Source organism: Dissoconium aciculare, assembly GCF_010015565.1.
Source record: "Dissoconium aciculare CBS 342.82 unplaced genomic scaffold K489scaffold_14, whole genome shotgun sequence".
NCBI classification, from domain to species: Eukaryota; Fungi; Ascomycota; class Dothideomycetes; order Mycosphaerellales; family Dissoconiaceae; genus Dissoconium; species Dissoconium aciculare.
Genome location: NW_022984964.1, coordinates 101,159 through 127,042, shown reverse-complemented (window position 1 = coordinate 127,042; position 25,884 = coordinate 101,159). Strand labels below are relative to the sequence as shown.

At 52.8% G+C, this 25,884-nt stretch overlaps 11 protein-coding genes across 11 annotated transcripts; 3 read left to right on the top strand and 8 right to left on the bottom strand.

The window, feature by feature from the left end:
- Positions 1-614: 614 nt before the first annotated feature.
- On the bottom strand, positions 615-1,255 carry K489DRAFT_383985 (uncharacterized protein). Its single transcript, XM_033605745.1, has one exon. It carries the CDS (start codon positions 1,137-1,139, stop codon positions 732-734), a length of 408 nt encoding a protein of 135 aa, XP_033456122.1. The 5' UTR covers positions 1,140-1,255; the 3' UTR covers positions 615-731.
- Positions 1,256-1,455: 200 nt separating this feature from the next.
- K489DRAFT_326261 (deoxyribodipyrimidine photo-lyase) lies at positions 1,456-3,318 on the top strand (the record flags this gene model as incomplete). The annotated part of the gene is made up of 2 exons (XM_033601892.1): positions 1,456-2,961; positions 3,199-3,318. The coding sequence occupies 2 exons, from the start codon at positions 1,456-1,458 to the stop codon at positions 3,316-3,318; spliced, it is 1,626 nt and encodes a 541-aa protein (XP_033456121.1).
- A 1,292-nt stretch (positions 3,319-4,610) lies between these two features.
- Positions 4,611-5,035, bottom strand: K489DRAFT_413011 (uncharacterized protein; the record flags this gene model as incomplete). Its single annotated transcript, XM_033607996.1, has 2 exons — positions 4,611-4,907; positions 4,979-5,035. The coding sequence occupies 2 exons, from the start codon at positions 5,033-5,035 to the stop codon at positions 4,611-4,613; spliced, it is 354 nt and encodes a 117-aa protein (XP_033456120.1).
- Positions 5,036-6,122: 1,087 nt separating this feature from the next.
- Positions 6,123-6,645, bottom strand: K489DRAFT_383980 (uncharacterized protein). Its single transcript, XM_033605744.1, has one exon. The coding sequence runs from the start codon at positions 6,539-6,541 to the stop codon at positions 6,281-6,283; it is 261 nt and encodes an 86-aa protein (XP_033456119.1). The 5' UTR covers positions 6,542-6,645; the 3' UTR covers positions 6,123-6,280.
- Positions 6,646-8,868: 2,223 nt separating this feature from the next.
- Positions 8,869-9,662, bottom strand: K489DRAFT_73577 (uncharacterized protein). The gene has a single exon (XM_033608880.1). It carries the CDS (start codon positions 9,550-9,552, stop codon positions 9,040-9,042), a length of 513 nt encoding a protein of 170 aa, XP_033456118.1. The 5' UTR covers positions 9,553-9,662; the 3' UTR covers positions 8,869-9,039.
- On the top strand, positions 9,663-10,011 carry K489DRAFT_73578 (uncharacterized protein). The gene has a single exon (XM_033608881.1). It carries the CDS (start codon positions 9,772-9,774, stop codon positions 9,964-9,966), a length of 195 nt encoding a protein of 64 aa, XP_033456117.1. The 5' UTR covers positions 9,663-9,771; the 3' UTR covers positions 9,967-10,011.
- A 370-nt stretch (positions 10,012-10,381) lies between these two features.
- Positions 10,382-11,574, bottom strand: K489DRAFT_73562 (uncharacterized protein). The gene has a single exon (XM_033608879.1). The coding sequence runs from the start codon at positions 11,201-11,203 to the stop codon at positions 10,481-10,483; it is 723 nt and encodes a 240-aa protein (XP_033456116.1). The 5' UTR covers positions 11,204-11,574; the 3' UTR covers positions 10,382-10,480.
- Positions 11,575-11,884: 310 nt separating this feature from the next.
- On the bottom strand, positions 11,885-13,775 carry K489DRAFT_383976 (uncharacterized protein). The gene is made up of 2 exons (XM_033605743.1): positions 12,889-13,775; positions 11,885-12,818 (listed from the first exon to the last, which is right to left on the bottom strand). The coding sequence occupies exons 1-2, from the start codon at positions 13,275-13,277 to the stop codon at positions 11,969-11,971; spliced, it is 1,239 nt and encodes a 412-aa protein (XP_033456115.1). The 5' UTR covers positions 13,278-13,775; the 3' UTR covers positions 11,885-11,968.
- A 4,197-nt stretch (positions 13,776-17,972) lies between these two features.
- On the bottom strand, positions 17,973-18,737 carry K489DRAFT_373551 (uncharacterized protein; the record flags this gene model as incomplete). The annotated part of the gene is made up of 1 exon (XM_033603431.1): positions 17,973-18,737. The coding sequence occupies one exon, from the start codon at positions 18,735-18,737 to the stop codon at positions 17,973-17,975; it is 765 nt and encodes a 254-aa protein (XP_033456114.1).
- A 3,090-nt stretch (positions 18,738-21,827) lies between these two features.
- K489DRAFT_373550 (hydrophobic surface binding protein) lies at positions 21,828-22,422 on the top strand (the record flags this gene model as incomplete). Its single annotated transcript, XM_033603430.1, has 2 exons — positions 21,828-22,023; positions 22,094-22,422. 2 exons carry the CDS (start codon positions 21,828-21,830, stop codon positions 22,420-22,422), a joined length of 525 nt encoding a protein of 174 aa, XP_033456113.1.
- A 1,227-nt stretch (positions 22,423-23,649) lies between these two features.
- K489DRAFT_383973 (Choline/ethanolaminephosphotransferase) lies at positions 23,650-25,840 on the bottom strand. The gene is made up of 4 exons (XM_033605742.1): positions 25,499-25,840; positions 24,742-25,411; positions 24,412-24,616; positions 23,650-24,320 (listed from the first exon to the last, which is right to left on the bottom strand). Exons 1-4 carry the CDS (start codon positions 25,551-25,553, stop codon positions 24,030-24,032), a joined length of 1,221 nt encoding a protein of 406 aa, XP_033456112.1. The 5' UTR covers positions 25,554-25,840; the 3' UTR covers positions 23,650-24,029.
- Positions 25,841-25,884: the final 44 nt, after the last annotated feature.

Here is a 25,884-nt window from a genome sequence, read left to right as displayed (position 1 = left end):
GCCGCGAAGGCAGCGGCAGCAGCAGCAGCAGCATACGCCAGCGAGCTCCTCCACGCTCGGACCGGCCGTCGAGAGGGACGTCTCCATCAGACATGTCCCTGCGACTCCGACACGTGGAACGCCGCGCTTCCAGTCGCCGAAATCCTGCCACAGAAATCACACTTGAGCGAACTGCATGACATGCACAGGCGAGGGCGTCCCGGCTCACGCTCTTCGATCATCAACGTCCCATCGAACAGGCTGTGCTGCACGGAATCTTCATCCCTGCGCCACTCGTGAACACACTGCAACATCATCATCATCATCATCAGAACGAGATGACATGAGGTCCCGCAATCGTCCCACTCGGCTTCCCGGGCAGTAGGGCCCCCGCTAGCCCGACGATGATCTTGTCCAATGAGGGCTCCCGCGCTGGGAGCGATCGAGCACGGCGAATGCAAAGCGAACAGCGCCGAGACCGGGGTGGTGACGCCCTGTGCATGGGTAACGACATGGATTCGTGGTGGGACGGGTGCAAGGTCGAGGAGGATGCGTCCGACATTACTTTTCTCATCATGCATATATATGTACATATATGTGTACAGCCTGTATGGATTTTTAAGACAGGCGTGGAACGTCCCTCCTGTACGATGGCCCGCACATATATACCTTCCCACTCTTCTACTCCACGGGCGTTGGGATTGGAATGCCCCACCAGAGACGAGATGGCCATTCTCAGGCCAGATCGAACATCATCCGTCCAGGCAGGATAAAGTCTCAGCAGCAGTAGGAGCAACGCATCCTCTTGAGGGGTTCATCTGCTCCGGCCTTTGCGAGCATTCTCCACTTCCAATCAATGCCTCTTTTTCTCCCGGAAAGGCACTCCCTTTTTTGCCCAGGACCCCTGTGGCATTACACGAAGACGGGCGGCCAATTCTCCCTAATGCCAATGTCTCCCCACTGCCAATGCTCGTTTGGTGGACGAAAGCGGAAATACCTAGTATACAGTATACGTGTAAGGGTGACGTCAGACCCCTCAAGCGGTCATCAATCTCCAGCACCAGCGGGGGCCAGGAAGCATCACCACCACCACCACCACCACCATCACCATCATCATCATGCCATCCATTTTCACCACTCGACCAATACATACCGTACATCGTGGAGTCGCACTCCTCGCGCGTATGAGCCGCGTCGGTGATGCTGCAGAGAGTGCATGAGATCGATCGCGTGTGCGGTCAGAAAACGCCCTGCGCGTCTTTTTCTCTCTGAGGATCCACATGGCGCATCGCATGCTGCACGAGGGCGCCTCTCGTAGACCGACAGGCAGGTAGGTCACAGACGTCTTTCTTTGCCATCCTCACACACACCACGGCACCTCATTGAATGCCTTTCTTCCTCCTCCGCCTTCGCCCTCCTTCGCCAACCGTCCGATCTTCCACCCGCCTTCTCTCCCTCCGAGCGACGGCGACCACCATGTCCAAACACGCGCGACCCAGCAGTTCGCGCGAGCCCAGCGATCCCGCCCTGAAACACCCCCCGACCAAACGCGCCAGGGAGATCGACGCCCATCCGCCGTTCCACACCCTCGCCGAGCTCCTCGAGGAGAGGGGTTCCTCCGACTCCGTCAGCCCCAGGAATGTCCTGCATTGGTTCCGCAGCAAGGACCTCCGCGCCGAGGACAACCGCGGCCTCCACGCCGCGGGTCAGAAGGCCCGGGAGGGCAAGGGCCATCTCATCACCATGTACCTCCACAGCCCGAAGGATCTCGAGTGGCATGGCACGTCCCCCGCCCGCACGGATTTCATCCTCGAGAACCTGAGGATCTTGAAGGAGCAGCTCGCAGAGGAGAACATCCCCTTGGCCGTCATCGAGGCGCCCGAGCGGAAGGACAAGGTCGACAAGGTGTTGGAGCTGGTGGAGAAGTACGACGTCTCGCACGTCTTTGCGAACATGGAGTACGAGGTCGACGAACTGCGGCGCGACGTCAAATTCGCCAAGGAGCTGAAGGAGGACATCTCGCTGGAGATCCTCCACGATCAGACCGTCGTCGTCCCGGGCGAGTTGAAGACCGGCGCAGGCGGACCCCACAAGGTCTTCACGCCCTACCACAAAGCCTGGCTGGCAGAGACCGCCTCGGATCCCGCCCTCTACGACACCGTGCCCGCGCCGAAAGGCAACAGCAAGGACGCCCAGAAGGACCTCAAAGCCCTCTTCGAGACCGCCATCCCCAGCCTGCCCTCCGCCAAAACCTTCGCCTCCGACGAGGAGAGGGACCGTCTCCGCCGACTCTGGCCCGCCGGCCACAAAGCCGGCATCGACCGCCTGCAGCATTTCCTCGACGAGAAAGTCCGCGACTACGCCGCCTACCGCTCCCAGCCCGCCCGCGACCTCGGCAGCCGCCTCTCGCCCTACTTCGCCAGCGGGGCCCTCAGCGTCCGCGAAGCGCTACAAGCGTGCAAAAAGTCCAACAACAACGACTCCCGCTTCGATGCCGGAGACGCCGGCATCGCCGCCTGGGTGCGCGAGCTCGTCTTCCGGGAATTCTACCGCCACACCATGGTATCGACGCCCCACGACAGCCTGAACCTCCCACACAACCTCAACTTCGACAAGGTGCACTGGGAAGCCGACGAGGCGGGCTGGGAGAAGTGGTGCGCCGGCACGACGGGCGTGCCCTTCGTCGACGCCGGCATGCGCCAGCTCCGCGCCGAGGCCTACATGCACAACCGCCTGCGCATGAACGTCTCCAGCTACCTGTCCGGCAACCTGCTCATCGACTACCGCCGCGGCGAGCGCTTCTTCGCCGAGAACCTCGTCGATTGGGACCTCTGCAATAACACCATGGGCTGGGAACCCAGCTATACCATCTTCAACCCCGTGAGTCAGGCGGAGAGGAACGACCCTGATGGGGAGTATATTCGGAAATGGGTCCCTGAGTTGAGGGACGTGCCCGGCAAGGCGGTCTTTGCGCCGTGGAAGGTACGTTTTTCTTTTCTTTCTTCTTTCTTTTACCTTTCTTTTCTCCTTTTTCACTCTTTCCCCTTTTTCACTCTTTCCCCTTTTTCCTTTTCCCTTTTTCGTTTCCCTTTTTCTTCCTACTTCTTCTTCCCTCCCCCCTCCCCCCCCCTTCGGACTTGCCTAAACTTTCTGAACGGCGATTTGGCATTCGGATTGACTGACTGACCGATTGACTAACTGATTGATTTCTTTCCACAGCGTCTCTCCGAGGCCGAGTTCGAGAAATTGGGTTATCCCAGACCCCATGTCGATTATGACGAGACGGCCAGACGCGCGAAGGACAGGTATAAGCACGACTTGCACGAGGCGGATCCTTGATGAGGGAAAGGGAGAGGGAGAGGGAAAGACATGTGGTTTGTCTGTGTGTGTGTGTGTGTGTGTATTGATATTTATATCGCGAGGCGAGGGGGCTGAGATGAGATGCTGGTAGAAACAAAAAAAGAAAGAGAGAGAGAGAGAGAGAGAGATGATCCCTTGGCGAGAGATTGAGGTAGGGACTTATGACGGAGAGATTTATATCATGGAGCAGCTGAGGGGGCTGTTTTATCTGTTTTATCTATGTGCTTGGTTTGTTCTTTTTCTCTCTTTCCCTCTCCCCCTCTCTCTTTCTCCTATCGAAAAAGGAGAAAATGGGGAAAGGGGGAAGGAGATGTTACGAGGTCCGGAAACGGTGGTTGAGTAGGTGGGAAGCCGCGATCGATGATAGTCCCAGAGTTCTTCTCTATGGGAGACTATAGATCCTCCTTGTTGCCAGTAACCCACGATCCTCCGACTTCATATTTGATGCTTCCGCACTATCGCCCGCCTGCGACGAGAGAGGTTTGTCTCGACACATGGGAACCGTAATCTCTCGACGAATCCAGACGGGAGGATTCCGCCGGGTTGTGTGGAGTCTTCCAATGATATAGTGGTACTTTTTGATAGGATGTATCGACGATTGGAAAGTAGGAGGGGGTTCGGATCTGTTGGGATGATCGATTTTCGATGTCTTCGTGAGGGAAAGATGGAATCTCCGTCATTTCCGTTTATACAACATGTTCTAATATTATCATATCATGACTGATCGGGAGCTCGAAATACTCGCAGTGGAAGGAAGGACGGGACGAGATAGATGAAACGTGATCTATTCAAATATTGGATCATATTTCGTTACATCCTCCCATCGTCATATCGTCGACATCGCGAGGTCCTTACTGCCCCGTGGGAAACCACCGTCCATGACGAGACCTCCCTCTTTCTTTCTTTGTCTGTCGTGACCGAAATCGTCAGATGAGAAAGACCCCGAATGGGGGAGAAAAAACAGGTATCAAAACATCGTACAAATCGTCCACCGTTGTTCCTGAATTTTCCCAAAACAAAAATCCCTGGATGCCATCGGTCCAAAAAGCCAGAAAAAAATAACGAAACAGGAAATCTCGCGTGCGAGATTGCAACGAAACCATGAGCGCCCAAGATCATAATCATCAAATCTCAACAGAAAGAGGAAAATCCGCCACAAGCCAGTGGCCCATGGGTGGTGATAGTCTCAACGGAGAGAGAAAAAGTCGTCACCACCACCACCCCAAGGGAGACAGAACAGACGGCGGAAGAGGGTCAAGAAAAAAACCCGATCAACATCTCAACATCAAACTCGCGCCCTGCGCCAAGCCCTGAAAGAGCGAAGGCACATTCTCCTGTGCAGCCGCGACCTCCTCCGTTGAAGAGGGCGATGAGGATGAGACGATGACTTCGCGGATCGGCCGCTCGACCTCGGCGGTCTTGGAGTGGTGCGAGCGTTTCCGCGCGAAGTTGTCGGTGATGAAGATGAGCGCCAGGATGAAGACCGTCCAGCTGATCAGGCTGCTCGTGGAAAGGTCACTGGTGTGGTTGATGCTTGATGAGGCGGGTGTTGGGAGGTTGAAGAATGGCTGGGGGGTGGAAGGTGTTAGCCAATCGTTCATCAGGTGGGTTGAGGACGGAGGGTTGATGGGGTGCTTACCTTGGTGGGAGTGTGGTTGGAGGACCAGGGGGCGGAGTGGAAGAGTGACTGAGACATTATTGTTTGGATAGTTATTGTCGTTGTAGTTCGTTTCGGGTTGTGTTGGTACTTGAAGTTGTTGGTCGAGTGATTATTTGTGTGATGAATCAAGGTCGTCCTTTTCGTTCTTTTATAGAGATGTTGTATGTCACGGTTGAAATATGATAGTAAATCAGAAATGCGATGAGGGAGGGGATCCGTCTTATTATACAACGACAGCGATGCTCATCCTACGAGATCCTTGATCGCACAATGCATAGCCTACCTACGGCAACGAAAGTTCCCACCACACCCTTTGCTAGGAACGAAACGCATCATCATCACACCACATCCTCCATCATCATGCAGGCGCGTATAGCACCGAGTGCCGTCCCACGGTGGAGCCCGGCATGTGATGGATCCCAAGGCTTACGGTGTGTGGGTGTGTGTCAACGTGTAAGAGCCCAGGCTAGTAGTGTCCCTGGGCGGCAGAAGTTACAGCAAAGGGCGGCGTAACATGTGGATGGTGGTGCACCGAATCTGAGTGCGGAACGAGAAATTTGTGTTGTGATATATGCAGTGCTAAGGGAACCCTCGAGTCGGAAGTACGGTCATGGTTACCTGCCGGGCGGCAGAGTCGGGATCCCGGGCATGACTTCCTAAGAGAGAGGGCACAGGTCCGCGAGGAAGGGAACAAAAATCGGCTATTGTGAACCCTCGCGATGGACATGATTGGTCTACAGAGTTCGCTGTGACACAACCCTTTTCTTCATAATCACCCAGAGAGAGTTGACTTGTCTGGTAAAGAGTTAATTAGAAGGATTGGCGCCGGGTTGGTCGTGGTGCGTGGAATGGGTCCAGTAAGCCCATCAGAGCCAAGTAGAGGCGATGACGCACGCCACCAACGGCCACCGGAGCCGCATTGTGCATAGGGCTCCACAATGTGCTTGATCTCACCACTGGTCGCACACGAGGCTGAACCGGGATTCGTCGAACTTCATGTCCTGTTGTCGGTCATGCTCCTTATCACAGGGTGGCGGTGTTCTGGACAGTGTAGTGCTTACTCGTGGGAATTTATTCTTGGACATTTCGTTGAGATGGAACACAATCCTTCTCATTTCTTTACCTGGTGAAGGATGAGAAAGAGGGACGTCGCAAATCGCAGGTCCGTAGTGGTTCTCCTGGCGCAATCACAACAGCAAGTCGGACACACGGTATATCGTATAGATCGTGTCTCATCTGATCGTCTACGATAGAGCAAAGGGGTCTCTCTTCCGATCTCTTCTACTCTCCCGACGATGTCGGTGTCCTGGTGCTAGCCTCAGGACAGCTTCTTTCGCGCTCTCGAGAGCTGTGAGATGACGAGTCCCCTCCTCGACGGCCAGCAGCGGCGGGTGATGATGATGATGATAGCGCTGCAGTGCCATGAATACCACCGCGCGCAACGACCCAAGGTTTTTTCTTCCCTCGTAGGTGCAGCAGGTTCAAACGAGCGAATCCCAGTGGTGACGTAGCGCCACACGGCTGGGCTGGGATGCTGGGCATGCACGCACGCACGCACGCAATCCACTGGAACGCAAATAGAAGCAGGGTCCTTGCACATGACGCAGAAATCTCGCGATGATAAGCGAATGAATGAGACACAGCTGGCGTTTGGCTCACCTTGAGGCATCCCATCGAATACTCTAGTCCATGCGGAAATATTGGCTTCATTCAGGCATCCTCGAAGCTGCTCTGCCTGCGGTGTGCACCCTGAAAGTCAAAAAGTGTTCTTCGCAGATAGTGGTGAACTATCTCTGAGCCTGCTATTTGCCGTCTTATACGAAGCACTAAAGGGGTGCCTGGGAGATTATCCGTAATCGATTCGTGAACTCGTCGGCCATCTCCAGGGCGGTCTGAAATGTCAGGCGTCCTGCCGCTGAAGATTTGATCGAACATCGTGTATTTTCCAACAGGAAGCAGGAGCACGTGGATGGACATTTGGTACATGTCGTTGCGCGTTATCGATATCAGAATCCTCGGGCGACCGGGCAAAGGAAAAGAAGAGAAAGACATCATCAGAGCTATCTTGGCATCACGAGAGCAGTCGTGCAGCAGTGACGACATTTCTTTTTCCCGATCGTACATGCGCGCGATATGCACGCCTACTCCGGCGCACTTCCCGCTCGACAGAATTGAACAAACATGTGATGCAGAGTACATTCGCTGGAACGATTTGTACACCTGCGATACTTCTCGCCTTGTAGATATCGTAATTCATCTGATGAATCGGCAGCGAGAGTCGATCTAAATCCAGATGCACGTGAGCCATCGCGACGAACTCGACTCTAGTGGTTTATCGACAACGCCCCGAAGCGAGCGGAATAATGACCTGTCGTTGTGGCTCAAGACGTTTCATAAGATCTTGTTTCCACGGTCCGGAACAACTTCACGCCTTCTCTCGCTCTCTCTCTCTCTCTCGGAAGGAAATCTCCATGGATGTTTGAGAAAAGTGTGTTCGAACCCTGATGGAAAGCCCTGAACATAGCCCTGGACTGAACAGTGAGTGGACAATCAATCGCCAGTACGCGTGGAGTTCCACATGGTGCCGTTGCAAACCACACGGGCTATGGCGTGCGAAGATGTCGAGCTTATTAGACAGATAATAGACAGATAATCCAGAGTCGATCAGGAGCGGCGGATCCAGCAATTGGTCGAGGTCCCGTGATCAGGCATCGTCATGCATATTTCGAAACTGCATCGGTAATGTTTTATGCATTGATCAACGATGCTATTGCGCATCTATCTTTCGTGGGTGGTTGTGGTGGTTCCCATCTGGTACAGTGTAATAAGAAGAAGACGATGATTGGGGCTGAGCAGTCGTCGTCAGCGGACCAGCGCAGCACACACCGAAGCGGCATCACCGATCCTGCCCAGGTGGCTTACAGTATTATCATTGTGCGCTTTATCATTCATTTTTGGATCCCCACCCGATATTGTCACGTGCTGTTCTGATCTCCGGGTAAGTCATTGTTACAGTATATGTATACTGCTGACATCAGTTGAGAATGAGCGTTCATTTCGAGATCTGGTGGGAATGCCAACGTTGTTGGAATATTCATTGTCGTTGCGGCGTGAACTTGGAAGTCTGGCCGGTGTATTATACCCAAGCCAAACCAGTCCGACGAGGTAGGTCAGTTGTCGGAGAAGGCAGCGCACAATCACAACATTGTACACTCTTCTACAATTATCTATTCCCGCACAAGTCTGTCCAGATCAAACTTAGATGAGTCTGTTGGAGACTATCAAGTTCACGACCTCAACGTCCAAGATGCTTGCGTTGATGAAGTCCTCGTCTCATATCTCGACCGGACACTGAAAGGCTGTCCTCTCCGGCATGAATCGTTCGGGTGGTCTAACGTAGGCCTCACCCTGCCCATCTGCAGCAAGTTCCCGACAGGTCGCATCGGGCGTGTTTGGTGTTGAAGGACTCATCACCCAAGGTTTCGTCGGCTGCTCTCGTCATGCAAAATGTTATCAACGTAGAAGAAATCGCGAGCCCAGACGAGGAGCAGCCAAGCAGAATGATCAAACCAGACGCTACAGCGCCATAGTGAAGCAGCGCGCCATTGACTTCGGCGATTGAGCCACGGCAGACTCATACTCGTGTCACATTATTCTCGGGTTCTCTGAATCTCAAGTGCAACATCGATAAACTATGATCCGCCATAGCTCAATGCTTGTTCCTTCGAGACAATCGTGTGGTGTGGCCTAAGTACAAGCATGTCGGTTGATCGGACCTCAACTCTTGACGAAATTCACAGTGCAGCCGGATCAACGCACCGCAGCATTCCCTCAGATAACCATGAAGATTCCGAGGACCAGAGTTATGGCAACGATGCAGAAGATGACGACTTCTACTCAGACGAGGGCTTTGACGACATCACGAGATCCATCTCGGACGCGCCATAGCAAGCTCCACCGCCCATCGAATGCTCCGTCGACAGGGCCGATAGCGCCACATCCGACATCACAGACGATATTCAACCCCCGGAACGCAGCATCTATCGCGATCTGCCCATAGTCGAATCATCAACATGCGAGCCCTGGATCCGCCCTCTTCGATTCAGTCCGCAAGACGACGCTTCAGAGATGCGTTGCGAGCTCATTCGTCGACCGATCTTCGATGCACCAGAATACACCGCGCTTTCATATGTACGGGGGACTGATGATCGATCTTCGAGCACTTCCGTCGGCAGAAACAAGACGCCAGCCGCTTCCCTTCCGACTACAGACGCCCTTCTCCCGAACTCTGGCTCCAGGCGATGCAGATCTGCATGGCTTCGCTGCAGTGGGACGACGGCCCACAGTGTACCCCCTTGTTTCTGATCTTCTTGTTTCATTTCCTCTCCTTCTACGGTTGTCTTGACATGCCTATTTTTGCATGCATGAGATACTATGACCAAGATTATATAGATTTGTACCTGTTTCTGACATGATGTGATGTTTTCGCCTTGAAACATGCACACAGCTCCGGCGATTGAACGAAAGAACATAAGGATCCGGGACACCATCATACATAGTCGAGAGCAATTGCATGATAGCAATCATCCGGTTCATCGAGGAAGAAGAGCAGAGATCAAGGACTGAATTACAATTTATTTCATCTGATAAAAATCCCCTTCGAATCTCGAAGTCATCGTTGAAAGTGACGTGTCGATTTTATCGTCGTGTGTGGTACGGAGATAATCAACGTCACCTCATGTCTGTTTCCCGTTCATTCAAAATCGATCTTTATGGTCTTCTCGCTTCTTCTTTACTCATCATCCGTATGCTCCCTCGTCTTCATCGGCATCATCCTCCGGCTCGCCGAGGGACCTCCTCACGCCTTCGTATTTTGCAAGGTTGACGCACGTGTCGCAATGCCGCTCTGCTCCCGCTCCCCAGACCTCTCAAAGTGTCGTTCCGTTCAAGTAAAGAAGCGGCAATGATGGCGATGGTCCTTTGGCGCATGCTCTTCGTGTTGCAAGCGATTTAAGATTGTGCAGCATGAAGTGACGATGCGTGGTATGCAGTAAGACTAGAGCCTCTGGAAGCCATGCACATCCGTAGCAAGGGCTTCGGAATGCATCGAGCCTTGTATTTTCTGGCGCCAGGTGACTTCAAGTTCTGAGCTCGTTGGCTGTTGTAGTGATCCGCGTCGCCTCCTGTCGGCGTTGCAGATCTGTTGACATGGGCAAGCATTGTTGGACATTATAACACCGACGCGACGGCGTGTTGTATGCTGTGGCAATGCTGATGTATCCATATCTCCGGTGAAGAAGGAACCCAGACCCAGAACGGGTGCTCTCTCGGTGCGATCGGATCTCTGGTCGGGATTCTTCCCCGAGCATTACATGCACATGAAGCGTTCTGCATGCCGGCGAGTCGAAGCGCCGGTCGCACATCTAGCCCATCCTCGATGTTTTTGATACCAAGTGTAAGGTCCACCTGACGGAGCGTTGTTCATGAATCAAACCAATTCACCCCTCTGATCCCGAGCTGTTTATAACACCTCCACTTGCCCTTCCTCCTCCTCCACGACAACACCGTGAGTGACTCCCTGCGGATATGCGCCGGGTATCCCGTAACGGTCAACAGCGCCCACACCGACGCAAGGCCCTTCTCATCGTCCACATCCGCCGAGACGTTATCCACCTCGTACACATACTCCGGGTGCGCCAGATGCAGCATCTTATGGAACTCGACATGCTCGTCGAAACTGCGCACCCGCGCTTCCGCGTGGTCGATGTACGCGGAGAAATTCGGCGTCGCGAGACTCAGGAGGGGATTCTCCCAGTCCTGTGTGCAGAAACATTCGATCAGTCGGCGAGAGAGCGATTCGAGTAGGGCTGCGTCTGGGCTGACTTTGGCCCTGTCCTGCCGGGAGACCCAGGGTTTGGGACTCAGGATGTCGAGAGAGGAGGAGCCGCCGCCGCCGGAGAGGGTCATGGGGTGGTGGTGGGTGTTGGGCGCAAGCGATCCGTCGAAGAAAAAAGGGTCCTCGTCTTCTTCGTCTTCGGCGCCTTCGTCGTCGACGAGCATGGGTGTTGCGTCGCTACATTGCGAGGTGGAGGGTGTTGCTCGAGGATTCTCCTCCGAAGCAGGGCAAGGATCACTGTTGGGAGGAGAGAATTGCATGATAGGAGAAGTTGGGATCATCATTTCTTGGGTATCATATTCGGGCATCGTCGTTAAAACACGCGATTCTCGCTCATGTATTTATCCTTTTTGCTGGCCGGGTTTCTGTTCTCGAGTGGGTGCTCATCTGCATGCCCTAATCGTGGGGATTTTTGCGCACATAACCAAGCACCGAGCCTCTCGGACGTTGCATCTGATGATGTTGTTGTTTGCACCAAATGTAGAGGTGAGAAGGATTCCTCTTCGCCGAAAGGTATAGCGCATGGTGATCTCATTTCTTGGCTCATGAGATTTGCTTAAAGCCGCGGCAAGAAAGGTTATTTTAGGGAACCGAGGGCAAGAACAGCCAGCCAGGCGCAGCCGCGCAAAGCAACGAAAGCCCCAGGCCCATACCTTACTGGCTGACCACACGCATAACCACGCAGGGCGAGCAACGTGCTGAAGGATTCAAGCAGTACTAGCAGATCATTTAGGACATTTCTTATAAGAGATGTAACGTTGGCATTGCATTCCCATCTGACATCAGAATCTCGTGTAATAGTGACAACGTTGTACGCTGATGGCTCAGTCAGAACCTCGCCATCCGCCAACTTTGTGACTCACGCATTCGAATGATCAAACCAATGGCAATGGAGAATGGTGTTCTCAGGAGTATCATCCTCAAGAGGCGAGTTTGTCCAGAGGGATCTGGAATGTTACAATGTGCACTGCAGAGGGAAACGATTCAAGTGTGTGTCGATCGTCATGTCTTCTTTCAATTTCTTTCTCCGACAAGATCTATTAAAAAATTATAACCCGAAGTGGAGCCCTTCCTTATGCCTCAATCATACCGGCCTCGTAAGCGCGATGCTCACGAGCCATCTCATACTTGACCCAGAAGAACGTCACAAGCGCCCACGTCGCAATATACGAGAACAGCACGCCGAAACTCAGGCCGAACGCAATCTCAAACGGCAGCGTCCAGATGACAGCGCTGACCGCGCCCACATAGACACACACGCCCAGCATCCACCAGAGCGTCAAGTTGAAGAAGAAGTTGCGGAACATGCGGTTGGTCTCGTACCGCTCATTGTACCGCACGCGGAATTCGCGGTCTTGTAAGCCGTCCACGGCGATGAAATCCTCCGCCGCGTAGTAGATGAAGGGACGCATTTTCGTCCCGCGCGGTTGCGAGTTGAGGTTGATGGGGAGGTTGAAGGGAATGAAGGCGCTGATGGCCATTAAGATGCCGAGGAAGCCCATGATAAAGGTCGGCGAGTAGAGATAGAGGTGGGTGAGCTCGAGGGTGCTCGAGACGACGAACGGGATGAGAGCGAGGATCATGGAGAAGCCGTAGACCCAACTCGTCGCGTCCAGTTCCCAGCGGTGACCGCTGAGTAACGGTGCGCATGCCTCCTGGTGGTAGTAGAGTCGGTGGACTCGGGCGAGTAGGATCCATAACTCGCCGAATCCGAAGCAGATTACAGCGTAACCCATGATTTTGTCATTGTACGCTTTGAGCTCGATTGGGCATTGTTGTAGTGTGAGGTTAGGATATTCGGAGCGACATTGTGATTCCCAATTTGAACGGCGTTCGATCCACCAGACGTAGTAGATTATGCAAGGGATGATGAGATCGAAGAGGAGGACCATGGGCCCGCCGAGGGTAAGTCCTATATGTTGCCTGTGAAGGGAGTCTATCAGTATCCTTTGTTTTTTGAATACAACTGGATCTCTTGTGGACTGCGACATACCATGGATGTGCTTTCTTCTGCGCCAGTTTGGTCTCTCGCCGTGTGAGTTCGGGTAATGATGCACCCGTCGCTTGTGTCCGTATAGATTCTCCTCTGCTGGGAGGATGTGGTCGCACAGCGAGTCGCTGTCCGATTGATTCTCGAGGCCGGTCGAGATCGAGACTTCCGTCGTCTGAAGCCATTGAGAAGCGCAAATCCGGCACTTCGACGGATTCTTTTCGCGACTCATCTCGAGGTGAAGGTGCGTGGAGATTGTGACCGTATGCTGCACTCTTTTCTGGATCTTGGGAGCCGATCCATGACCGATCACTATTGTGATGTTGTGCTCTGTATATTTCGTCTAGGTCTGAACCTCGCCCCGTCCAGCTGCCCGTCTTTTCTGGATCCATTGTGTTTATTCCGAGGAGCGGAGATGAATTGATGTGGTTTTCGGTGGATGGTTTTTTGATACAGCAATGTGCCTCGCACAGGCGAGTCTGCGCTGCAACGCTACTTGTGTTCCTTATCCAAAAATCTGCAATGTCATGACCGTCGCGTTGTCATTACGGAAAATCGTAAGATTGTGCAAAAGTCCCCGGGAACTTCACAAGTCCGTAATCCCCGCCTGGAAGGAATGTGTCGGGTCCGATCCAACTCCGGGGGTGATCAGCAAGCTGTCGGATGACGCGACGCTGGTTTGTTACACGACGATGGTTACACAAAACATGGAATGAGGAGAATACCACGATTCGGTCGAAGCAGAAACTGAGGAGAAGGCGACGGTGAGGAGAACGATGTGTGTGTGCTAGTGGACAATGCGTAGTCGAGCAGTGATCTTAATAAGAAGAAGCCCAACGTTCGAACGAGTCTCCATCCAGCTTAAACCGTAAGCAGATGCCGCAGTCGGGACTCTCGTTAAGTCCGCCGCGATCCGGCATTTTCTTGGCTTCCCAGGCGCCCATCGTGCATTTTGCTCTCGATGACCATTACAAATGCTTGCTTTATTGCTGTTTCGCTTTCACCGAATTCATACACGTACTCTACTGTATATCCAAGGCTGCCAGCGCGCAGGATCGGCTCATGTTGTCAGCAGCGCAGTATTTCATGATCCTTCCCAGTCCTACGTGTTCGATCGCGTTGCCTAGACCTCGGTGATGACTTGTGAGGGAACGGGCTGACGAGCTGGCTATATTTGTCCCGGATCTCACAGGATTCGCAGGTCCATGGCTGACGAAAGATGGGACCATCCAACACGGAAATCGGCGTCTTCCGTCCCGAATCACGTGTATCGCTACCCTCACGATGAATTATTCAGGCACCGGATGTCTTCCAGTAGATATTCCGAAGAAGCTTCCCGTGACACTGAATGATCGATATATTACCCACGTTTTTCGTTCGCAGCAAATCACAGGGCTCTTGCTTTGGAGTACAGCATGATGACATTTCTTGTGCATAAAAATCGACGATCTGCTCAGTAGGAGGTGTATCTAACGCTCGGCGTTAGCGACCGTCGCAGGAAAGTGGCTTTCCCGAAAATATCCGCTTGAGACGGTCTAGCTGAGGAAGAGTCCATGACGTCGATGTCTAAGACGTCGAATCGGCCCCAGGAGGGCGTTCACATCGCATGTGGCCCTCATACCGCTTTGTCTCGAAGGCGTAACCGAGCGACTGTGTGATTGTCATGGATTCTCGATTTGTTAGTGGTGAGCAATTGTCGTCGAACGAGCCCTCACAACGCGAGAGTTGCGCTTACTCAACGGAGAGCTGGAGGATACTCACTTCGATGTCATTAGGGTTGGGGTTGGGGTTAATGTATCGCGGCATGCGATGCTTCTTTTGGATGCACACATTACCTGATATTGTCAAGGGAAAAAGCAGCATCGTTGATAAGGGACCGAGCATACGGCCGAATGAATTAAAACTCTAGTGGAAGAGCACGAAAACATGGGCGTGTTGTAGCAAAGGTTAACGTCAGCAATTGTTGGTCTTCGTGGTCATAATCCAGGAGGATTTATCTATCCTCGTCTCGAGAACCGCCCACCCTGTCGTTTGTCGTTCACGGCTAAACGTTTTCACGAAGTCAACATGATCTAAGTCGTTCATTGTCATGAAAAGTTCAAGCATAAAAGATATCGTCTCCTGCCTCGCATTCCTACCCTAGGCTCAAATCAGCATCAGATCATCGAAACTCAACACAAGAGAGTTACGCCCAATGGGCCTGTAACAGCACTGCAGGAACATGGAACGATACACGGCAACGAAACGCAGGTACATCAAACATGAAGAGACAGCCATCAATGAAATATCTACAAGGTGAACGAAGTCGCCATCAACGTGGTGAACCAGTACTGTTCACGCTGTCTTACTCTCATCGAAACGATATACGGATGAGCTTCGAAGCATGAAAATCACAGAAACATCATGTTGGCGTGTGCGGCAGGGATAAGCTGTGACAAACATGCTGCTGTGGCCCGTCCAGCAGCCACGAGGACGCCGTCGCGAAATAAGTCATATCTATAATGCTCTTGGCAGCGGCATACATCAGTGATGAAGTGGCTGTCAGAAGCTCGAACACGCCGGAATCGAGCCCGCATCAAGTTCGCGAGGTGGTGTTCGAAATACTGATACACACCAGACAGGATGTATGATTCGGCTGTCGAGAGAGGTGTGATGAAGGAACTGTGTGTCGTGTGCCATAAGCCTTTCTCCGGATGGAAAGCCTCTTCCAAATTCTCCATGACAGGGGCCGTGACAGACGTGTGATTCCCAGGAAAAGACTCTGCATTGATGGAGTTTTCATGGCATCGTCGTGGTCAGGACTCCTCCACGATTGTTGTTGAAATGTCTTTTCCCGAAGGAGCCTGGCGCTCGAGCATCTGTCGAGGCCCATGGCTCATATCCCCAAGACATCAATTTCTGGCCGCGGTGACAAGAGAGAACTATCGAAGCACGGATCACGGAAACAAGTCATCATTGGTTCCAGTGCATCGTCAAAGCTGAAGACGGAGATGGATCGTTATGCTGAACACCCCTCATGTCTATCGAACAAACTGGAAAGTGTAAGTATTCGGCGATGAATGACTTACCAACTGAAGCGTATGCCAGACCATCCTTGCTCAGTGTCCCCCAAAACAAGCATCGATGAGTCTCCGAGATACCATATCGAGAAGAAGACTTGAGCCAGGCAGGACCGGATGGTGTTTGACGGTCAATGACCAGCAGAGAATTTTGCGAAGGAGGAAGAGGTTTGCAGAAGCAAAATCATACGACACTGCTGGGAGCCCATCTCTTTGACGAAAGTGCACACTCTCAAGTCACCATCGATCATAATCATGCTTCACCCATCTCGTTCTTCACCACTCGCTGCGATGCCGGTTGACCTTCGAGCTCAATCGTCAGATCGGGTCATATGAGCCTTCTTCCTACTACGGCGTCAAGTGCCTCGGAGCACTCGCGATCGAAGCTGGGCAGTCGCCGGGGATCTCGAGAATGCATGCGGACGAAACAATCGAGACGATCACAAAAACAATGTGTCACAACCTGACGATGGAATCACTTCCTCGGAATATTTCAGCCAAGTTTTCGCCACTGACGAGGGTATCCCTGCCCGCGTGATGGGGATCCTGACGCCGATTCTCGCCTAAGCGTCCGCCAAGATGACGGGCAACAAGGAAGAGAAAATCGGTCAGTATGAATACTCAATATCCACTACTGTCGATCAGCAGCCATTGCATTTCGTGATCCTGCACAAGAAGATGGCTTGAAGCAATCTCGGGGCCAGACCCCGGTCGAGCCCATCTTACCATGTCCATGTTATGTGGGTGGCTTAGGAGGAAGGCTTGCTAAGACAATACGCCTTCAGCATGCATGCTTGACCACTAAGGAGTCGCGGGCGGCCTAGCAAGAGAAGACGCCATCATCACTCGTCTAGCCGCCTGAATACGTGACGAATTTTCTTGGAAAAGAAGGCTGCATCTCGGTTGCGAGTCTGATGTCGCTTGATCACCGCTGTGTGGATTGTCACATTGGACATATGCAGAACATGCTGTCAGGGGGGAGCCCATGTGGGCTGTATGATACCTGTCAAAAGATACAGTCGTGTACCCACATACGCAATCAAGGCGCTTGTGAAGACTGCGTTTCAAGAATCTGCAAAAACTTATCTCACATTGGCTTTTGCACAGCGTCAAGAAATTCCAGGATCAAGACCTTGGGCAGATCTGCGGTCCCCTGGAGAAGATCGCCGCTCTATGAATACATGGCGGATCGATAAAGATGACAAGCCGCCCCGGTCGAAGTCGTGCGCGCGGACAGAACTCAAATCACGACGACGACCGGGTTTGCACACCAGGGAGATGTTCTGTTCGATTTAGGCAAGCCTTCGATCCATGCCATGACACGTTATTTCCGGCTGCGGGGATAGTCTTATGGCGCTTTCGCCACATCCTGGAGTACCTTCCACATTCGACTATACTCAACCAGCCGCAGAAGACGGCCAAGCGCGATCGGGGAACACTATGCTTGGCCCCGAGAAGAGGTATGCACAGCAATATGCTCCCACCGAGCTGAAGCTGCAGAAGAATGGAAACGAACATGAGTCTTGTCGTACCGGTGGTACATGCGGAGAAGGTGTAGGGCACGAGCGGAACGTGGCGAACTCAGTGGCGGTTTTTGGTCGAACATGGCTTCGTCAGGTCCAAAGTCCCTCGGCAATGTGTCTCCTTCCATCACTCCGGTCAAGGGAGCGTGCGGTATGTGGTTGTTGACGAGAGTTCTTGGGTGGGCGTGGATTTCCGCGATGGCGCGAGCATGCATGAGAGCTCTCTAAGCCACACGTCTTGTCCCATTGAGGTGGAGGAATGAGCTGGCAAAAGGGCGCCACCATTTCCTGTCACAACAGCGAGCCCGGCCAGTCGATGGTGGAGGGCTGGAAGTGCTCGAGCGCACATGGCGGAGTTCGTACACAGTACTCGACGACCGGCGTTCTGGAAATTCAGCAAACGTGTGGAGAAGAGAAGATGGTGTGCGGTGTGATGTTCTGGTGGCACCCGCTAACCGACTAGACCAAGGTCCTGTGTGATTTGGGGGCGACGTTCTATTGGATTCTATGGCCACAACAGCTCAAGCGAGATTCGCGATGTCGAGAGACCGGTGTCGCTAATGAGTAGACAATTATCGAGACGCAAAACCATTCTCATCGGCGCCTTTCTCGCCACGATGTTGCTGCATGGTCCTGTGATAGGGACGCAAGCTTGATCGGACTTGGACCAGACTACTATAGAGCCGTAGACGAGATGGGCACGGCGACGACTCTGGGCCTCGGAGCAGTGATGGTGAGCTTGCCAAGGATTACCTTGTGAAAGGAGCTCTGTGTCGTGATCACCGAGATTTGTATTCTCGTGACCTCCAGTATGCAGCATACTTTGGTAGTCGCTTACGAGGCCGGGAACTTCATCACTGCTGCCGCTGTACTCCGATGATGTTTTTGGCGACCCGTAAGGCGGCATCCAGCACGGCTTCTTGGGAGTACTGGAATGGCCCAGGCGAGTGAACAACGTCGAACGGAGGGCGAATCGCAGGTCTTCGAGAAGGTGGGTCGGGTGATTAACATGCATGGGTACAGTAGAGTGGCTTGAATCGGGCTTAGCCCGTCCCCGCACAAAACTGTCAAACAAGCATTTGAGTTTTGTGATGATGGAAGCGGCAGAGGAAGAAGTTTCCAGGAGGAATACATCTGGTATGTACCTACCTAGTTGGGGATGTTTGATGTTCTCTTCATGGATTGTAATGGTACGATCCTTTCCAGCGCAGAGTTTCAGATTAATTGAAAGTTCAAAGTGGGCGGAAAGTGTCAAGACGAGCGCTGGCATAATGAATGGGTTATTTCTCCACGGTAAGTGCACTTATATCGTCCCATGGCTTCTTCGGGTGTAGGACTTCCCCGCCTTCATCTCCAAAAATGCGTTGTCCACACCACTGACGGATGCATTGAAGTCGAACTCTTCGAGACAAATCTCGATCCACAAAGCACTTTTGATCGGACAACGCGATGGTAAGCGGAACACGGCGGTACGAGCATGGTGGTGAGGCGAGACAGCCACCGCAACACTCGCCGTGAAAGAATCCTTGCATTCATGACTTTAGAGCGGCAGAAGGCGGCATCGGCGGCCGCCCGATCCCATTGGAAGCGAGGAAGGAGTTGCCGACAAATGCAGAATCTCACCAAATAAGATTACTGTTTGAATACAATAATGGGTTGCAGATGAGCCAATCCGCCCATCTCGCAGAACTGCCATGATGCCGCCGCCGTTGTTGCCCAGCAGCCTACACGTGCATGGTGTGCCAACAAATTAAACGCCTCCTCGTGATGACGACGACGACGATGTTTATGATATTTGTTCAGCTGACAACGACAAGGTGCGTTGACTACTGCATCCTACTGTACCTGCCTATCGTGATGTGTCTGGGGTGAAAATACCACCAGGCTCCATGGGCGTACGCGCTGACCCATGGGTGAAATGGAATTGATTCTGATAGATCCATCATCATCATCATCATCATGGTGATGGAAGGGGAGGAGGAAAAAAGGTCTGGCCCGTGTACAGTCTATGCCGCTAAGCAGGCCCTTTCTCTGATCTGCACCTGGATCATTAAGTCCTTGGCGCGATCAAGGTTAACCAAGACACAACGGATGGACACAGGGTCGGGGCCACTCAATCCTCTGGCGTTTTGTGGGGTGATCGGAGGGCAATCGCCATGTCCATCACTTTCTGGTGAATCCTGGAGCCACCCAGATCAAGGTACAGTACTGCACATCATCAGTATACTCATCACTCGTACTGTACTATGCGACAGTCATTCTTCAATTCTTGTCGTCCACTGGTCAGACGTGTAGCGGGCTATGTCGATCTGACCTTTTAACCGCGCGCCTTTTGGCTTCCAGAACGAATGTCGCTGTACAAGATTCTCTGCCTGCGAGTCAAATGCACAATCACATCACCTAATAAGCGACATGGCTTGCTACATTGCACGCCCTTGTCCACAAAATTGACTCGAATGGACCTACATCGCTCTGCCAATACCGCCGTCGTGTCGCCCCCCGTTTGCCTCTGCCCAAGCCTCGGAACTGCACTACCATAGCTGTCAGCTTTTTCTCTCCTTCTTAATTAGTGAGATGCGGACGGTGAGAAGGACCTTACGGACTTGATTCTTGGTGTGGGAGAAGGCTGTTCGCCCAACGCCACGATTACTCCGCACTAGAACCCACATTACACTAGTCCACAAAAGCGCTCGTCACATGGTCCGTCTGGAGACCAACCAATTCCGTGAGCGGATGGACAGGGGTAAGCTTACTGCGAGCATCAGCAGAGGGTGATGATGGCGATAATGTTGAGGAGAAGGTGCAGACAGTGCACACGGGGCCGGAAGTTTTCACCACATCCAGCATGAAAACCATGGGGTAATGCATACACTGACAAAAGGGCACGCATAGTGCCTGGCTGGGTGCTTCTTCCAGCAGTGTCAAATATGTCCATGTGCGGAGTACGTACAGCACATCTGCACCACCATTCATGCGCATGAGTAATAAATAAGAGCGCGTGCGGTACGACTAAGCGTGGACGGAGGCGGGCCGTCCCCTGCTCAGGTACCACGCCAACTACAGCTGCTCTCTTGTCTATTCTAGTAAAAGATCGACAGCGAACAAATCTCTTGGAAATATTGGCATTGTCCCATCCCTGTCAATGTGGAAGAAAGAGATGATCTTGGCTTGTACACGCATCTCAGGGACGACTACTGCGTGGAAGAATTCCTCGCTCTCTTCTGGATCGACTCTGATCGTCGATGAGGCAAAGATCTGCGTTGATCTGGTCGTCCGACCCATATTGCCGTCTCACAATGGAATAGAAAGACATGTTGTACCTTTGCTGTCGACACACACCAAGCAAAACGCATGTTTTGCCACGTTTCGATCGTCGAATTCGGAACCGGTTGAAGGTATAGCACTTTCGTCTCGTACGAGCATGAACCATTTTGTGGTGTTTCCCCATATTCTCCACCATCTTTATGCACGTCTTCGGTGACTCTCACCCTCGGTTCCGTATGGATAGTGGAGTACTTCCCACTTGTCTGTTCAATTGTTCCAGGGGCGATGCATCACTCGATAGTCTGGGGAGCAGGAGTGGGTGTGTGCGTGTGTCATGGAAACTCTCGAAAACGTTCTTGGTCAACGGTGAACGTGCGTGGCATGGCGGTTGGAAACGTGTGGGTCTAATTGTGTGCCAAAGCCACAGAGGAGAGCGTGCTCCTTCAGAATTCGGAAAGGCTAGACGATGGAGAGGAAATACGAAGCTACCACATACCGCATGTTCCATGCACACGCATGTTGGATGTTAGCAACGAGTATAGCTAGACATATTGCCGCCCTCCTTTTGGCGCCGGATTTCGAGATCTCAAGAGGTAACGGCCACACATCGGCCTCGACGAGACGGAGGCGTACCTCTCGGGTCTGGACGAATGAGCAAGCGGAATATCTTCTCATGCAGAGCTCCAGGCTCCTCCCCAGGTCTAAGCATGATGAGGCGTTCACAAGTGTCTCGGCACCTCGATAGCGTGCTGTCCTAGCCTGGCTTTCTCCGCAAAGTCCATACTAGTTAGGCCTAGACGACTCCACCGTCTCAAGCACGAACAAACCCAGTGCAACAACGTCCCTGCTGTCGTCAATCCCGAGGCTGCTTTCACGATGCATGACAAACGACACCATCGTGACACAAGCGAAACGCCATCTGGTAGACATGTTGTGTTTGACAAACGATTCAGAGACCGTTCGAACAACATAAATACCTCCAACCCCGACCGCAATTCAGAATATTCTCTTCACCATCAGCCATCAATTCCAACATCTTCAACAATCAACTCCATCTTCTTCCACTTCCACCACCAAAAACAACAACACCGCCAAAATGGTTGCCATCTCCAACGTCGTTCTCTTCGCCGTCTCGGCCGCTGCTGCCCTCATCCCCCGTGATGCTGCCACCGCCAAGGCCGACCTCCAGACCGTCAACTCTGACATCCAGAGCTTGACCACCGCTGTCAACAACTACCCCGGTGGTGGCCAGAACCTGGTCCCCGTCGTCCAGGCCGAGCAGAAGCTCGAGAGTGAGTTTCCGCCTCATCCCGCGATCGAATCGTCCCTGAGCATCCATCACTAACAAGTCTCCCTCTACAGACGACCTTGACGCCGCTGCCGGCCGTGCCAAGGGCCAGCCCGTTGTCTCCGCCACCGATGCCCAGTCCATCATTGACTACATCAACAACACCCTCGAGCCCAGCACCAAGGGTTCCATCACCGCCCTCCAGAACAAGAAGACCCAGTTCACCAACGACGGCCTCAAGCCCACCGTCCTCAACAACTTGAACTCCATCAAGAACCGCACCTCCGTCCTCGGTGCCTCCCTCGTCAAGTCTGCTCCCTCCACCAAGAGCTCCGCCGCCCAGGCCGCCCTCAACAAGGTCGTTGCCGACATCAACGCCGGTATCACCACCTACTCCACCTAGATTGCTTCTCTCTCTCTTCGCGCGCTCTCTCGGGGATGATCTCCATCTCATGAAAGTATTCGACTCAATTCGAAGAACCCACGGGAGGCGATCATCGTCTCAATGAGGAGATTGTGAACGACGGGGATTCGTGGTCCGCAGTTGGAAGGATTTTCACTTGGAGAGTGAAGGTTTATGGGAGGATGAAATTGATGATTGAAACGGGAACCCAAAAAACAAAAAAAAGTTGACTGATCTCACCAAAAAGTCTACGAGTTCATGATTTCGTATAGTTAGCATTTCTTGCAAATGAAAACCACCTTCATGATCCGAACCGATTCTTCCAATCTTCCCTTTCTCATCGTGCTTCTTTGCGACTCTCACAGTATTTTGAATTCTCCAATTTACTCCCGACTTACCCCCCCTTTGACTTCCTTCATAACCAATACTCTCACATTCAGCAAGCAGAATTCAGATCCACATCTTGAACACCGCCACGGTACGGCACGGCACGAATTAATCAATGAATCCGAAGTAGTCCGAAGACAGCACTTTCCTCATCAGGCCAAGATCGCCTTCTCCTTCAACCCTGCCCTGCAATAAGAAGTAGACATCACTCAGAGCATCGCACCTCATCAAGTAAATCCACCAGACATTTCATTATCGTGCGCAGGGCCTCCATTCCAATCTAACTTCAGAAAATTTCTTGGGGCATATTCCCGCTTTGTTCATGTCTCTCCGCAAAAATGCAAGCCCTCATCAACCAAAACCGGCTCACACATCTATCCATAATGACTCGATCTCGATTTTTCTTTTGGAGGGTAGGGCGTCTCGGACATCGTCTCAGAAAAACCCTAGGTGAGAGACAAGGGCTCTCGGGCCGAGAGCCTGTATGAGGACAAGCGCGCCGACGTTACGCGAGAGACAAGAAAGGATTGCGGGAACGGGGGGCGCAGATGGTGCGGAGTCGGAGGCGCAAATGTCTCAGCTGTGACGACAAACGGGAGACAGACATCGTTCTAGATTTGTGTGGGAGAGAGGATGTCCTTCTGACCGGCATGGGACGGGACAGGCAGGAAGGAAGGAAGGGCAGTTCGTAGTCCGGCCCTCGTCTTCGACATCATCAATTAATTTGAACTCTCACGCAGAGAGGTGGATTTCGTGCAAAATTTCGGTAGAAAACAGAGCGTGGATGTTCGTTTAGTCGATGGTAAGTTTTGATGGTTCAGAGGCGGATGAGGAGGGAAAGTGATCAAGAGCCGATGTCTTCCAACAAGAGAAACCCGTGCACAACGTCGCCGATACTGTAGGTAACAAAAAAGATCAAAAATCAAAAGACTATGATCATCCGTACTCTTTGGCTCGTCTTCGACCGACAAAAAAACAAACTTCCCCATCTGATCTATCTCGCGACAACGCCACGACACCGGTCGAAGCGATAGGTTTCCCGACTCCGTTCGATCAGAAAAGCAGAAATGAGAAGAAAAAAAACAGACTCGTATACATTCTATTCTCATGATCCGTTTCACTCTCCCCCTCACTTCCTCCCTCCAAAAAATCAACCATCCATCCACCACCTCACCATATCCCCCTCTCCCTCCCTTCCCCTCTCCTGCTTCATGTCACGACTACTGCTTCTTCTTTCCCTTCTCCTCGCCAAGGTATTTGATCGTCAAGCACCAAATGTCCAGGTAATCGCAGATGTTCACGATGACGTCGACGACGAAGCTCGCGTACACGCCGACCGCGAAGCCCAAACAGGTGAAGAGGAAGGCGACCTGGTAGACGCCGTCGCCGAGCGCGCTGGGCCAGCCGAAGCCGAATTTCGCGGAGAGGACCGGGCCGAGGGAGTCGAGCACGCCGTAGACCAGCGGGAGGACGAGCACGTTTTGGTAGGGGAAGGACGACTTGGTCAGATGCTGTGTTTTTGATTCAGAGGTTAGGAAATCTTTGTCGAGGGAGGATCGTAGACGAGGTGGGGCGATGGGGAAAAGAAGAAGAGAGACTTACTGCGGTGATCATCTGGCCTACGCTGTATGCGTTGATCAGGCCGACGTAGAGAGTGAAGGGGATCAGGTGGTTGTGGAGGATGCTGGGCTGGAGCGCTAGGTAAGATGTGATGAGGGCCCAGGTGGTGAAGAAAGGGACGAGGCCGAGGAGGGCGGTGTTGGCGTTTTCGCCGCGTTCGCGACGCGCGGACATGACGTTCGATGCGCTGTTTCGTGCGAGAAAGAGAGAGAACAAAGGTCAGCATTTGGTAAATCCTCAATGCGCTGGGACGATGCTCGTGAGGATGATGAGAAGGATGATGATGGTGATGATGATGTGGGGAACACTCACGCGCCAACAGTGTTGAAGACCAAGACCAGTGCGCCGTAGAACATATACCACCCTCCGAAATCCAACTCGTACAACGAATCCGGAATGAGAGCGATCTGCGGCACCCCAAGAGCAGGCAACATGGCGCTCTTCCAGTAATCGCCGCCGGTGTACGCGGTGATGGCGTAGACCACGACCAGCGTCAGGATGCCCTCGACGGGACCCGAGATCAGACCCAGCGTGAGGGTCTTGGTGTGGTACTCATCCCAGGTCTGCACGTAAAAGGTCAAGAGACACGCGAACAGCGTGAGCACTGTCCGCCACCCCTGCCCGAACTGCATGGCGGCGGAGAACAGCAGGACTTCGAGACTCGTGTTGAGCGCATCCACGCCGTGGTCGAAGAGTTCGCCGAGCGGACCGCTCTGGCCTGTCCTCCGCGCCTGGGTGCCGTCGATGGCGTCCAAGGTCTGGTAGAGGAAGAGCCCGATGGCCCAGCTGGCGTAGACCCAGGAGGGACATTCTTGGTCCAGGGTCGGGGTGTAGTAGAGCATGGTGAGGATGTTGATGATGACGAATCCGAAGCCGGTCAGGGTGATGGCGTTGGGAGCCATGCTGAGAGGGAAGAGCTCGATGACTTGGCTCCACCAGTATGGCTTGAGGACATAGCGGGAGACGAGACTTCGATCGACGCCTGTTGTGACGGAGAGAACGGAGGAGGTGTATCAGCGAGACTGCTTCACGATGTTGTCTACTTTTATTTCTGTCTTGCCATACATACCGGAGTATTTATACTCTTTCAGCTTTGGCAGCTGTTCCTGCCGGATATAGACCATGATGGCGGGTATTTCTTCCTCCGGACTCGATGCAGCGAGCACCACAGCACGTCTTGATGGAGAATTTCCTCGAATGCCAGGAGATCCGTGCTGATGCCAGGAAAAGTCGCTCTTCCAACTGCGTGATCTTGAGCAGCACAGGAGTATACTAAGTATCTTCGTTTACTTGTCCGATTGTGAAGTTCTTGAGAAATTGTCCACCGAGGGGAACTTGCTATCGTGGTTTCCAAGTATACCAGGTAATAAACCAAGAGAAGAGCCGCCGACGTGGCAGCAGCGCAGCAAAAAGGCAGCGATGATGTAACAGGTACCTACCTGACCTTGCCCTCTG

Bases quoted from the DNA above. Each gene is read 5' to 3' on its own strand.
- K489DRAFT_383973 (XM_033605742.1), bottom strand. From the start codon at position 25,553: ATGGTCTATATCCGGCAGGAACAGCTGCCAAAGCTGAAAGAGTATAAA. The intron at 25,412-25,498 runs GTATGTATGGCA...CCGTCACAACAG, and splicing joins GAAAGAGTATAAATACTCCG to GCGTCGATCGAAGTCTCGTC. The intron at 24,617-24,741 runs GTGAGTGTTCCC...CGCACGAAACAG, and splicing joins GTCTTCAACACTGTTGGCGC to CGCATCGAACGTCATGTCCG.
- K489DRAFT_73577 (XM_033608880.1), bottom strand. From the start codon at position 9,552: ATGATGGTGTCCCGGATCCTTATGTTCTTTCGTTCAATCGCCGGAGCT.
- K489DRAFT_73578 (XM_033608881.1), top strand. From the start codon at position 9,772: ATGGTCTTCTCGCTTCTTCTTTACTCATCATCCGTATGCTCCCTCGTC.
- K489DRAFT_383976 (XM_033605743.1), bottom strand. From the start codon at position 13,277: ATGGATCCAGAAAAGACGGGCAGCTGGACGGGGCGAGGTTCAGACCTA. The intron at 12,819-12,888 runs GTATGTCGCAGT...CTCCCTTCACAG, and splicing joins CAGAAGAAAGCACATCCATG to GCAACATATAGGACTTACCC.
- K489DRAFT_73562 (XM_033608879.1), bottom strand. From the start codon at position 11,203: ATGCCCGAATATGATACCCAAGAAATGATGATCCCAACTTCTCCTATC.
- K489DRAFT_383985 (XM_033605745.1), bottom strand. From the start codon at position 1,139: ATGTACGGTATGTATTGGTCGAGTGGTGAAAATGGATGGCATGATGAT.
- K489DRAFT_383980 (XM_033605744.1), bottom strand. From the start codon at position 6,541: ATGCCCAGCATCCCAGCCCAGCCGTGTGGCGCTACGTCACCACTGGGA.